At 48.4% G+C, this 14,114-nt stretch overlaps 1 protein-coding gene across 1 annotated transcript in view; it reads left to right on the top strand.

The window, feature by feature from the left end:
• The first annotated feature begins 7,014 nt into the window (after positions 1 to 7,014).
• The window catches only part of Megf11 (multiple EGF-like-domains 11), a 190,604-nt gene continuing 183,504 nt past the window's right edge, over positions 7,015 to 14,114 (top strand). Inside the window, exons 1-2 of the mRNA XM_013010020.1 lie at positions 7,015 to 7,115; positions 12,093 to 12,194. Of these exons, the coding sequence (XP_012865474.1) occupies positions 7,018 to 7,115; positions 12,093 to 12,194 (200 nt within the window). The 5' untranslated portion in view covers positions 7,015 to 7,017. The remainder of the gene's footprint in view (positions 7,116 to 12,092; positions 12,195 to 14,114) is intronic.

The raw sequence follows: 14,114 nt of genomic DNA on the forward strand, positions 1-14,114 counted from the left end.
CTCTTCTCATCTTGTACTAATCAGACCCTGGCAAGGCCGGAGAACAGACAGGGGCTGGGAGCCGGCTGAGAACAGTGGGCAGAAGGCCGGCTAGATTGAATGATAACCTTGGCATTGACCACATGGTGTGGAAACTTGGCTTTTCAGTTTTATTCAGAAAAAAATAATGTGTATGTGTGCGCTCTATAAATAGAAAATAGAAATCTCTCTCTCTCTTGCTCACTCTCACTCTCTTGCTGTCTCTCCCTACATCTCCACCTACACACTGGGAGAGATGGAAGGCATTTCCATGATCAGCTTGAGTTTGGGGGTTTGGTTTTGCTACTTCCTGAGCTGAGAGAGCTTTTTCTTTGGGGGCGGGGGAGGCTTGTCCTGGAGCTTGAACTGAATGCCAGGGCACTGTGATTGAGCTTCTTTTTGCTTAAGGCTAGCACTCCACCACTTGAGCTCTACTTCTGCTTATGTGGTGCTGAGGAATCGAACCCAGGGCCTCATGCAAGCAAGGCAAGCACTCTACCACTGAGCCACCTTCCCAGCTCCTATTTCCAGCTTTTTGATGTTTAATTGGAGATAGGAGTCTCATGGACTTTACAGCTCAGGCTGGCTTTGAACTGTGATCCTCAGATCTCAGCCTCCCAAGTAGCTAGGATTACAGGTGCCTGGCTGAGAAATGATTTTATGAGCTGTGCAAAATCCCTGTTCTTTCTCTTGTAGCCTGAACGGTTGCCTGGGCCTCAGTTGCTCACCCATGCAAGCTCCTGGGCCAGACACACTTGGTCCTGCTGGGGTCTTGGTGGGGAAGTCAAGGCAGGAGGCTCTGAATTACGCTCAGGACGTTAGGTACCCATTGTATCAAATGCTAACAGGTCGGGGTCCCTGTGATGCAATGTTGCCATAGTCCTGAATGCCTTGTACAGTGTGATTTGGGTTTTTAGTGGCAGGTAAGACTCAAGCAATGTGGCTGATCCCAAGATATGCAGGTTGGAAGAGGAAGTTGATGGTAGAGGTGATAACTAAGCCAGGTGCCAGTGGCTCATGCCTGTAATCCTAGCTATTCAGAAGGCTGAGATCTGAGGATCCTGGTTTTTAGCCAGCCCAGGCAAGAAAATCGGGGAGTTTTTTGTTTTTGTTTTTTTTTGTCGGTCGTGGGGCTTGAACTCTGGGCCAGGGTGCAGTCCCTGTGCTCTTCAGCTCAAGGCGAGCGCTCTACCGCTTGAGCCACAGTGCCACTTCCGGTTTTCTGGTGGTTTATTGGAGATAAGAGTCTCACAGACTTTCCTTGGAACCATGATCCTCAGATCTCAGCCTCCTGAGTAGCTAAGATTACAGGGGCACGGCTTATCTGGGAGTTTTTATCTTGAATGAACCACCAAAAAAACCAGAAGTGGAGTTGTGGCTCAAGTGGTAGAGTGCTAGCCTGGAGCACCAAAAACTCAGGGACAGTGCCCAGGCATTTAGTTCAAGCCCCAGGAGCCTCAACCACCACAAATAAAAAGGCGACAACGTTCACAAATACATTCTCTGAGAGTGTCCTCGAGGCCTAGTGCCAGGAGACAGAAGTGACTTACAGGTCTCAAGACCAGAGGGAAGTCAAGGCCATATCAGGTATTAACTCTATGAAAATCATTTCCAGAGTGGTGACAGCCTTAGGGACCACACGTGTGCAGACCTGTGCTGGCTGTCTTTCTCTGGCCTAGGGGCTGTGACAAGTGTCACCATTCATCCATAGCATGGCTTTTCACTTGGGCCCCTTTCCCAGCATGCATTGTGAGTGGCTACTACAAGATGTCCCTGTCCTTTGGGACAGGGACCTCTCATCACCAGTCACCAGAGCAAGCGTGTAGAGAAAGGGTTCACAGAGAGCCAGTGCCAGGCACAGATCAGCCTGCAAGACTCAAGATTCCGGCATTGTCCAGAGGACATGACAGGTCCCAGGCAGAGGACAGACTGACAAACAGATGGCCTGAGCACCTTATGCATATTGGGTAAGGTGAGCAGCTGGTGGCTGGCCAGAGGTGCTGCTCCTAGGGAGGCAGATGGCTGCTAGAGTCCTAAGTGGAAGGCAGGGCAGGGGTCTCTTGAAGTTGCCACTCTCTTCAGAGTCTGCTTAGCTGCAGGAATAACCCAGGTCAGAGCAGCAGCTTCAGGCTAGGAAGAGAAATCTTATTCTGGGAGGTGGATGGAGGGCGATACTGGTTTTGTATTGGAGCTTGAACTCAGAGCCTGAGTGCTGTCCTTTAACTTTTTTTGCTTAAGGCTAATGCTCCACCACAAGTGGAGCCACAGCTCCACTTTTTTTTTTTATTTTTTTGGTGGTTAATTGGAGATAAGAATCTCATAGACTTTCCTGCCAGTGTTGGCTTGGAATGGCAATCCTCAGATCTCAGCCTCCTGAATAGCTAAAATGACAAATGTGAGCCACCAGAGCCAGTCTTGTGAATTTTTATGCCCAGGCTAGCCTTGACCTGGGATCTTCCAGCCATTGCCGGCACAGTATGTAGGATTACAGGCTTTCATTACTGCACTCAACGCTATTGGCTGCTTTTAGTTTCCTGTCTGGATGACAGCCAAAGTGTGTTATTTTTCTGCATCCCCATAGCATGGTAGGGTTCAAATGGGGTGCCTCAGGAGTGTGCCTCTGATCAGTTCAGGTCATGATCATTATTATTGTTGTTACTATTACTTTCTGCCAATCCTGGGGCTTGAACTATCCAGCCCAGGTGCTCAAAGCTAGTGCTCTACCACTTGAGCCACAGCTCCACTTCAGCTATTTTTGGTAGTTAATTGGGAGATAAGAGTCTCACAGACTTTCCTGCCCGGGCTGGCTTTGAACTGTGATCTTGAGATCTCACCCTCCTGAGTAGCTAAGATTCCAGATGTGAGCCACCAGCACTCTGGCTCTCCGTTTGTTATAAATGCTCCCAGTCAGAGGGCACCTGAGATGTTAACCTCTGTCACTCCAGATAGAGTCAGCCTAATAATCAGGTGACAGGATTGATTTTTTTTTTCCCTCCGTCATCTCATAAGCTTACGTCTTTGGAATCTGTCTTTCAAGAGAGAGCTGGGAAGTCCCATTGAAATGATCGGGTGGCAGGTGTCACCCTAAGGTAGTGACACCTCCTTTCTGATTGCTCTTTTCTCTTCTTCAGTGAAGTGTCTCAGACAAGCTGAAATTGTTTTTTTCTCTAAGATCACCTTCTGAAAAGGCAGATGGGGGCTTGACTCTGCCTTGGGGTGCTTATGATGTGTCAGAAAGATAAAGTAAGCATGCCGGGAAGGTGTCAGTATGTGTGTGGGGGAGGGGTGGCGCTAAGCTCACTGGGGTGGAAGACCCAGCTGTAAAACACCTGCTACAGTGGCCTAGGACACACCATCCGTGTCCAGCCCATTGCCAGTCTTTACAGTTGAGTCGAAGGTATTTAGAAGTTCAGACTTGAGGACAAAAGGGTAAAGGAGGGCTGGGAATGTGGCTTAGTGGTAGAGTGCTTGCCTAGCATGCATGAAGACCTGGGTTTGATTCCTCAGCCACGTACGCAGAAAAAGCCGGAAGTGGCACTGTGGCTCAGGTGGTAGAGTGCTAGCCTTGAGCAAAAGAGCTCAGGGCCAGTACCCAGGCCCTAAATTCAAGCCCTAGGACTTGCAAAAAAAAAATGTTAGGGGCTAAAAGCTAAGGTTTGAGATTCCAAGCCAGTTTGGGCAGAAAAACTGGAAGTAGAGCTATAGTTTAAGTGGTAGAGCACCAGCCTTGAGATTAAAAAAAAAAAAAAGAGTTAAGGGAGAGAGACACTTAGGCCCTGAGTTCAAGCCCCAGTGACTGATTTTTAGGTGGTTCATTGGAGATAAGAGTCTCATGGACATTACTAACTGGTCTGGCTTTGAATCATGAGCTCAGATTTTAGTCTGCTGAGTAGCCCGGATGAAGGTGTGAACCACTTGTTCTGGGCTTTGTTGCTTCTTTCTAAATATGATGCTTGAGCAACCTGAGTTGAATCTTTCCTTGGAGATGTGGGTGCCTTGCTGACTCTCCCCAAACTCCATTCCCTGCTCTGGAGATGCTCCTTTTCCTTATCTTGATTCTCCCAGAGGAGAATGGAGCGATGTAATAGTTCTGGGGAATTCAGTGGTAAAGGGTAACTACTGAGTTTTGAGGCAGGGTGGATCCAGGCAGGGCTCAGGACCCAAGAGTGGCCATGCTTTCTGGGCTCTGCTTGTTGGGTAGGAACTCTAGAGTCTTTTCTTGTGTGTGTGGGGGGAGGGGGGGGAATATGTATGTATGCATGCGCACCAGTCCTGGGGCTTGAACTTAGGGCCTGGGCACTGTCCTTGAGCTTTTGCTAAAGTTAGCACTCTACCACTTGAGCCACAGCTCCACATTTGAATTTTTGGGTACTTCATTGGAAGTAAGTCTCACAGACTTCCTTGCCTGGGTTAGCTTCGAACCTTGATTCTCAGGTCTCAGCCTCCTGAGTAGCTAGGCTCACAGGTTTGAGCCACCAGCTTTAGAATTTTCTTTCTTAATGGACTGTAGAATGCATTTGAAGTGGGGCGAAATCTACATTTAGCTAGCTAATTTCCAGATCTCTAATAGCAAGTAAAACCTCATTAATCATGAGTTTGGTCCCCCACGGTTATACAAAATTTGTGACAATTTGTCTCTGATAGAGCAGTTTAAGAAGGAGTTTAACAAGGAAATGACTGGGGTGGGGAGGAGAGGAATTTAACCTTTCCATTAAACTGGTGCAGTGTGGCTGGGTTCTAGGCAAGTGCATGCATGCATGCGTGTACCTGTGCACGTATGTATATGTGTGTGAGAAATACATGCCCTGTTATCTGTTCCCTAAACAACGTGAGTGAGCCTTATCTGGGAACCCAGGATCAAAGTCTAGATTTCCCATTTCAAACCTGCAATCCCTTTCCAGAGTCAAACACCCCTGGCCCCCATCCCCCATAGAGGAATTGTGCTGTTGAGTTCATTGGTTAAGGAGAAGCGCCATTCTGACTTCCATAAAGCTTTTAAGTAAATCATAATAGCCTCTAGGTACATAGGGGAAAAAAAATCAGCACCATCTGGGCCAGTTACGGTGTGCATTCATTCATTCATTCATTCATTCATTCTGTAGATGGTATGGGGACTTCTGGGTCCTCTGGAGGGCCCCTCCCCTCCCCCACACCCAAGGTCAGCAGCCTGGCAGATGGAAATGCTTGGATTTGAAATGTGTGTGTGTGTGTGTGTGTGTGTGTGTGTATCACTACTGGGGCTTGAACTCAGGTGCTGTCCCTTAGCTTTTTCACTCAATCCTGGCACTCTACCACTTGAGTCATAGCTCTACTTCTGGTTTTTTGGTGGTTAATTACAGATAAGAGTCTCACAGACCTGGACTGGCTTCAAACCACCATCCTCACTCAGATCTCAGCTTCCTGAGTAGCTAGGATTACAGGCATGAGCTACCAGCATCTAGCTTCTCACATGACTTCCTTATTCACAGGTGCTGTTGCTCTACCATTTGAACCATGCCTTCATTTTAGCATTTGGTTGATTATTTGAGGTGACGTCTCTCAGCCTTTTTTCTCTTGTCTGCCTTTGAACTGACCAGGTCTGTCTTTTTTTTTTTTTTTTGTCAGTCTTGGGACCTGAACTGTGGGCCTGGGTGCTGTCCCTCAGCTCTTCAGCTCAAGGCTAGCATTCTACCACTTGAGCTACAGCGCCACTTCCAGCCTTTTCTGTTTATGTGGTGCTGAGGAATCGAACCCAGGGCCTCATGCACACAAGGCAAGCACTCTACCACTGAGCCAACTTCCCAGCCCAGGTCTCAGTCTTTTGAGTAACTAGATTTACAGGCATGAACCCATAATTTTTTCAAATCTCTGGCTTTTTGTTTTTGGTCGGTCATTGGGCTTGAACTCAGGGCCTGGCCTCTATCCCTGAGCTTGAGGGTGGGGGTCTACCACTTTGAGCCACAGCATCATTTCCTGTTTTCTGACAGTTAATTGGAGATAAGAGTCTCATGGACTTTTCTTGCCCAGGCTGGCTTCAAACCTCGATCCTCAGATCTCAGCCTCTTGAGTAGCTAGGATGACAGGCTTGAGCTACCAGCTCCTGGCTTAGAACTTGTTGTCTGAGCTGGGGCCACAGGATGCTAGAGTCTTCAGTCACTGCCACTCACTGTCCTCTTTGAGGAGTCCTGTGGCAGCGATCCCCCTTTTAGTGAACAGGGTTGGCATGGCTGTGTGCACATTGAACATCTGCCGCATGCTGGCATTAAAAGGAATTGCAGCCAATGGGGAGGAGACCTTTCCCAGGCTGTAGGGATGGTACTTGGTTTCATCATCCTGAGTATAGGTGGTTCATACCTTACAGGAGGCAGCAAAGACAGTGGTTAGCCTTTTGGGCAGCTAGCAACTGGCACCTCCTGGAAGGGGCCCAGATGCCCTTCTACTCTTGTTTGTGGCAAGATAGAGCAAGGAGAGGAAGTGGATGGTCAGACTTGTCAAAGATCGGGTTGCCGAACAGGGGAAGGCTCTGGGTTTCTGGGTCAAGGCTAGGCTCAGAGCCTGTGCCGATGGCTCCTGCCTGTAATCCCAGCTACTCAGGAGGATCTGAGGATCAAGGTTGGGAGCTAGCCTGGACAGCAAAGTCTCAGCAACTCTGATTTCCAATTAGCAAAAAGCCAGAAGTAGAGCTGTGGCTCAAATGGTAGAGTGCTAACTTTTTTTGAGCACAAAAGCACAGGGGCAGTGCCCAGGTCCTGAGTTCAAGCCCTGGGACTGGAATTCCTGCCCCACCCCCTCCCTGGCCCCACTGACCCCCCCCACCCCCACCCAAGCTTTCTCCTGTGCAGTTCATTACTCAGAACTGGTGAGCGAGCAGATGTAAAAAAAGCAAGTATGTATTATACCTCAGGGATGGGAGACTTTGTGAGCATGCTTCCCCTTACCCCAGTACCCAACAGCTGCCCCCATACAAGTCTGGGTTTGAAGTAAGACACCATCTTTCTTTCTCCTTCCCTTCAGGCCCTGATGGCGCTCCCCGTGGCCAGCCTGCTGGTTGTCTCTTTCCTGCAAACTGTCTTCACCCTAAACCCTGAGGACCCCAATGTGTGCAGCCACTGGGAGAGGTAAGCTGTGGGCTTCAACTAGGCATCCCTAGAGAGCTTGACTGGGTAATGCAGACACAGAATCTGCAGAGACAGCAGCGTGCAGTCTGGCTGTGGCACAGCTCAGATACTAAAGGACAGGGCCAGGCTGAGATGGAGAGTTGTATTTACTCACTGAACTTGACCTTGACAGCGTGCTGTCCTTGCCTGTGCCTGTGATTGTGCTGGTAACTAGGGCTTGCCCTCAGGGCCTAGGCGCGCTGGTGTTCTACCACCGGAGCCACAATTCCATTTCTGCCTTTTTGCTGGTTGATTGGAAATAAGAATCTCACAGACCTTTTTTTTTTCCTGCTTAGATTGAATTCCAACCATGATTCTCAGCTCTCAGCCTCCTGAGTAACTAGGATGATAGGCATGAGCCACCTACGCCTGGCAGCTTCCTACCCATTTTACAGATGAAGAAATAGAGGCCCAGAGGAGCTTTATCCATACTCATGGTCAAATAAGGATCAGAGGGTGGGGGGATGAGGACTCTGTTGTTAGATGTTCTCTGATGCTGGGACCCCCCCGTCCCTAGCATTCACTTGGCAGCTGGGCTGAGGCCTGATGGAGGCTGGAAGAGGGCTTTGCTGCTTAATCTGCTAGGGACTGGGGACTGATTGAGGAAGGGGTCGCTGAGGCCACAGCAGCAGAAGGAATCCCTGCATTCTGGCTGCAGCACTTTGTCCTGTGGGGAGGAGAATGGCTGGGACCTTGCAGCTGGTCTGACTTTGAAGCACAAGGTGAAAGTATTGATTTTTGGTGAGCAAGAAAGACAGTGACCAGAGATCCAATCAGAATAAAAAAAAAAGGGGGGAACCCCCCCCCCAATCAAACCCTGGAATTGATTGGTCATGCTGACCAGGACAACTCTGCCACTTAGATGCTAATAAATCAAATGAATAAAATTAAGTGAAGCCTTGATTCAGGGGTGGGGGAGGGTCGCAGAGGAGGGAGGCAAGGGGGGGTGTGGTCATATATCATTCCCCAGAAGGTAAGTGGCTGACCCCGGGGCAGAGAAAACACCTCACCCAATCAGAGCTGCCTCTGAGGGGGGGGGGGTGGGCCTGGACTCTTGTAGACATTGCCTACACTGGTGTGGTCTCTAGTGACTTTTTTTTTTTTGATGCTGGACTTGCACTCTGGGCTTGAGTTCTGTCCCTGAGTGTTTGTGTTCTAGGCCAGTAACTCTACCACTTGATTTCCAGTTCTACTTCTGGCTTTTTGATGATTTAATTAAAGATAAGAGTCTCATGGACTCTTCTGGGCTGGCTTTGAATCTTGATCCTCAGAGCCTGGATCCTCTGATCTCAGGCTCGTGAGTAGCTAGGATGAAAGGCGTGAACCTCTGGCTTCCAATTTAACCCAGCTTGGAAATCCAATGTGAGTAAGTGTGGGACATAAAATGTTGGGAGCAAGCTGATTATTCTGGGGGCTGGGGCCTTCAGTGGAGCTTATATTTGAGATAGAGGACCAAGAATGAAGAGAGACAGTAAAACCAAGATCTGGGATCCTTCAGGCTCCCCCCTGAGGCCTACTGATGCCAGCTTCCTCCTCCTGCTTCGGTCTTCTAAAGGAATTCCTCTGCAAGTTGTGCATGGTTGGATCTAGCTTTCACCATTCACGGCCAGTTTCAGAGACCCCATAGGGCAGATCTCCCCACTAGATTAGCACTGCTATGGTGGGCTCCTTGTTAATTATTCCCTGCTACCATCAAACCCAGTGCAGCACCCATTGTAGGGTGGTAAAGCCTAGCTCTACAAGATTCATGGGCTCCTCATTAGCATGTTGGCAAATGAGCAGTGTTAATCCACCCAACTGTGAAATCAGGGCCCAGGCTACAGGTCACAGACTTGCAAGTTGGTGCAAGGCCTTATTGGCAGAGTCGCTCAACCCAGGGAATCCTATGGAAGTGGGGTCCACCCTCAGGACCCTGCCACCCCTTGTTGATGGACTGCTGACTTTTCTAGGCACCCACTGTCCTTGCCAGTGCCAGAAGTGGAGACTGAACCCCCTGATGCTTAGCAAAGGTGGGGCGTCCATTCTACATATAGATCTTGCTTTACTTTGCCCTGCCCCCTCCTTTCCTTCTCCTCTCTTTCTCTTCCTGCCTACATGGTTAGGAGGAAAACACATTCAGTGCTGAGATGGCAGGTGACAATGGCCAGCATCTATTAGATACCTACTGTATGCCGGACAAGCACTTGATATGCATGTTTGGTCTTCCCACCATTCTGAGAGGTGTCTTAATCCTTACGATAGCTACGAGAGTCACTGGTATTTATCCTAGATCTGTGTGCAGGGACACGGAGGCTTATAGGTGTTAAATAGCACATATTAAGCCAGGTGCCAGTGGCTCACACCTGTAATCCTAGCCATTCAGGAGAACGAGATCTGAGGATTGCAGTTCAAAGCCAGCCAGGGCAGGAAAGTCCATGAGACATCATCAATGAACCAGCAAAAGCTAGAAGAGGAGCTGTGGCTCAAGTGGTAGAGCACCAGCCTTAAGCAAAAAAAGTAAGGGACAGTGCCCAGGCCCTGAGTTCAAGCCCCAGTATTGGTACACATACACACACTGAGAAAAATTACACATTTCAAGTCATGCTAATAAATGACAAGCTTCAAAGTTGGTCTTGTGCTTTTGTATTCCAGAGCCTGGGTACTCTGACGAACAGGCTCTTGGGCCCTATTTGTGTTTCTGGGGTTCATCTCTAGTGTACTTATTAATGGGGGCACACCCAGAGCCCTGTATCCATCCTCAGCATCTCAGACAGAATTCCCCAAGACCTGGGTCCCTGAGCACCATTGATGGTGCCTGGCTTGCTACTGGATTACAGGCTTTTGACCTTACAGACTTCAGAGAATCAGCGTGGACCCACGCATGCGCAGCTGCCTTGCCATTGAACCAACCGCTTCTCCAGGCAAAGCAGATGGGCTTTTATGGCCTGGACCAGACCATCTGGCTCAGGTCAGCCAGACAGCCTTCTGGGGGAAACAGAGCCAAGCCAACAAGAAAATTAATTCCCGAGACCGCAGCTGAGGTGCTATTGAGTGTGTGTGGGGGATGAGGGTGGGAGTGGGGGTGTCCCCCACGTTTCAGCATTGCTCAGGTCTCTGCCATCGCTCACCGCCCTGCCAGGACACAGGGGGATACTTTCACTGCTGCAGCTGAGTTCTGGTACCCCAACACTGCTCCCTGCTGGGTCAGGTTCCCCGCCAATAGGCAGGAGCATAATTATCCCCTCTGGGTTTTGTTATTTATTTATTTTTTAACTTGGACTCAAATTCAGTAACGGATGCTTTCATTCATTGGCTGGTGCTCTACCACCTGAGCCACGCCTCCGACCCCTAAAAGAATGGCTATTATTTATTATTATTACTTTTTGCCAGTCCTGGAGCTTTTACTCAGGGCCTGGGAACTGTCCCTGAGCCTCTTTGTGCTCAAGGTTAGTGCTCTACCACTTGAGCCACTGTGCCACTATGGCTTTTTCTGAGTAGTTTATTGGTGATAAGAATCTCATGGACTTCTGGGCTGGCTTTGAACCTCAAATCCCGGCTCTCAGCCTCCTGAATAGCTAGGATTAGAGGCACAAGCCACCAGCCCGCAGCTTGATCTTTTGTTTTGCCAGTTCTGAGGCTTGAACTCAGGGCCTGGGCACTGTCCCTGAGCTTCTTTTGTTTAAGGCTAGAAAGGCAAGCACATTACCACTACACCACATTCCCAGCCCTTTGTTTTTGTTTGTTTGTTTTTTAAGTAATTGCGCTTTCTACCACGAGGTCCAGGGCACATCCTCCATGTACCCCAACTATACTAAAAAGTAGAACAGATTAGAAGGTTCTGGGTGGGATGAGCTTAGGGAAGTAATTTATTCTATCTGATGCTCCATTTCCTCATGTATAAAGTGAAAATAGCAATTCCACGACTTTATGAGATGGGCTGCAAATTAAAAGGAGTTAGACAGGAGATACCGGCCAGCTACCTCTCTCAGCCTTGGGTTCTTCGTTCTTCATCTATAAAATGGGACACTTCTCTTCTTCTTCTTTATTTTTATTTTTATTGACAGCCTGGCGCTGTCCCTCAGCTCTTCAGTTCAAGGCGAGTGCTCTACCACTTGAGCCACAGTGCCACTTCCGGTTTTCTGGTGGTTTATTGGAGATAAGAGTCTCACAGACTTTTCTGCCCAGGCTGGCTTTGTACTGCGATCCTCAGATCTCAGCCTCCTCAGTAGTTAGGATTACAGGTGTGAGCCACCAGTGCCCGGCTTACTTCACTTCATTTGAAAACCATTAAGATATAAACAAACAAAGCTGTATTTTGGTAGTGCATACCTGTAATCTCAGCTACTTGGGAGACTAAGAGTGGGAAGATCACAGATCTAGGACAGCCTGAGTAGAAGAGCCCTCATCTCAATGGAGGGAAGCTGGACATGGTAACATGGGTCTGTCATCTGAGCAACCAGGAAAAGCTAAAATTGATAAACTTGTAGGCAGGAAGCCAGACCCTATCCAGTAATAACCAGCAAAAAATTGGGACCGGAGGCCTGGCTTAGTGGTAGAGTACCTGCCCAAGTTGTCCAGGTTTACCTTGACTCCTGAGTTCACGATGTTTTCTCTGAGTAGCAGAGACTATAGGTGTGTACTGCTGTCCTGGGCTAACATGAAATACTTTTAAACTTACTGACTGTACCTTCAGAACCACCCAGCAGAAACTTAAATCCTCCTTTATTTTCTCTCTGGTAAATAAGGGATTTCAGGAAATCAGCAAGCCAGTGTCCTGGGGCCAGCCTGGGGCCAGGGAGGTCTTTGGGCTTGGGCGTCTAGGGCAGGAGGTCGGCATTGTGGAAGAAGAGGACAGAGCGTGGTCTCAGGGCTGTGTACCTGGGGAGGGGAGTGTGTCTTGCTGACCAGCTTGGCCTGTCTAGTGCTGACTGTGATTTCTGTCTCCTCTCTGGTCCTCAGCTATGCGGTGACGGTCCAGGAGTCCTACGCACACCCCTTCGATCAGATCTACTACACAAGATGCACGGATATCCTCAACTGGTTTAAGTGTACCCGGCACCGGTCAGTACCTGTGTCTAAAGATGGGGTGGAAGGGCTGGGAATGTGGCTTAGTGGTAGAGTGTTTATCTAGCATGCACGAAGCCCTAGGTTCGATTCCTTAGTACCACGTAAATAGAAAAAACCAGCAGTGGAGCTATGGCTCAAGTAGAAGAGGGCTAGCTTTGAGCAGAAGAAGCTCAGGGACAGTGCCCAGGCCCTGAGTTCAAGCCCCAGGAGTAAAAAAAAAAAAAAAAAGATGGATGGAGGATTTTGGCTCTAGGGCTGGGCTTGGTACAGGTCAGGACAAGGCCCCCCGTAGCACAGTGCTAGAGCTGGTTTCCTTGGGGTATCGTCATCCAGTGACAGATGGGGAGTTGGTAGATGAGATGAGAGGATTTTGTTTTTGGACTTTCCTGCCCAGGCTGGCTTTGAACTGTGATCCTGACATCTCAGCCTCCTGAGTAGCTAGGATGACAGGTGTGAGCCACTGGCGCTCAGCTGTGAGTCATGTTCTACAGTGTGACCCCAGTGGATGGGTCACACAAGTAATCTGCTCACTAACTCACCCACACTCCTGGCTCCACATCCGTGTCATGGAATGCTTCCCAGAGTCCCCTCCTGAATAGACTGCTCATTTTGCTTCCTCGTCTCCTGGAGGAAAACAGAATCCAGCACGAGCCAATTCTGAACAGATAGAGATCCATCTGGCTTAGAGAACAGAGTTCAGGCTAGAATGGAGCAAAACCTCATGGCACCTTGACCAAGGGCGCTCTTAACAATGCCCATTGTGAACAGTGGCATATGGTCATCCTGTACCTTTGTCTGCAGCTCTCCTGAAAATCATGACATATTGTCACAGGGGTAGGGGGCAGGAAGAGAGGACATGTCCTGAGGGATGACCCTGGATAGGTCATTGTGTGTATATGTGTGTGTGTGTGTGTGCATACATGTGTGTTCACATGTGCACACACGTGTGTGTGTGTGTGTGTGTGTGTGTGTGTGTGTGTGTTGGTCCTGGGGCTTGAACTCAGGTCTATATGCTGTCCTTGAGTATTTTTGCTCAAGGCTGGTGCTCTACCACCTGAGCCACACCTCCCCTTCCAGCTTTTTGCTGGTTAATTGGAAATAATAATCTCAATATTCCTGCCCACACTAGCTTCGAAATGTGATCTTCAAATCTCAGCCTCCTGAGTCGCTAGGATTACAGCTGTGAGCCACCACTGAGAGGCCAGATTTCTCATTTGCTTTCTTCTTGTCAATTCAGCTCCTTCCTGCGGGCTTAGGTAGGGTTCATGGTGGAAATTTTCTCTGCCCTGTGAGACCAAAACACTGGTTTTCTTTGATATTTTCTACTAGCTGTCTGTGAGACATTGTCGTAGCTATAATATTCTACTTTAAAATTCTTGCCGGCTAATTCCAGCATCTGGGTCGTTCACAGTGGGTTGTCATAGACTTCCTTTTTCTCTTGTGTAGGTAATATTTTCCACTTGCTTCATGTGTCCAGTAATTTTGGATTATACTCTAGGCATTGTAATATGCAGTTCATGGGACACTGTCATGTTCCTCTAAAATGTTTTAACTTTTTAAAGAAATGGTTGTTTTAGCAGCTAGTTAACTTGACTAAACTCAAATTACAAACAGAGGATTCAGGAACTTTAATTAATTAATTAATTTTTTTAGCTGTAACTGGTGGGCTTGCGATCTGTCCCTCAAGCATGTAATTCAGAGTTTTGGAGTTTGGGGGCAGATTTTTTTTTTTGGAAGAATTTGGAGTTTTCTCTTCATGGTTTTCTGCTTTTTTTTAGATTTCCCTTTCTACTTGACAATTATTGGGTCCAGCCTTGGCCCTTCAAAACAGGATGCTTGACTTTTTATTTCATTTATTTATTTATTTTTAATTCTAATTTTAAGTGGTGGTGGTGGTGGTGGTGGTGGTGGTGG

This window comes from Dipodomys ordii, unplaced genomic scaffold (genome assembly GCF_000151885.1).
Source record: "Dipodomys ordii isolate 6190 unplaced genomic scaffold, Dord_2.0 Scaffold11, whole genome shotgun sequence".
Taxonomy (NCBI): domain Eukaryota; kingdom Metazoa; phylum Chordata; class Mammalia; order Rodentia; family Heteromyidae; genus Dipodomys; species Dipodomys ordii.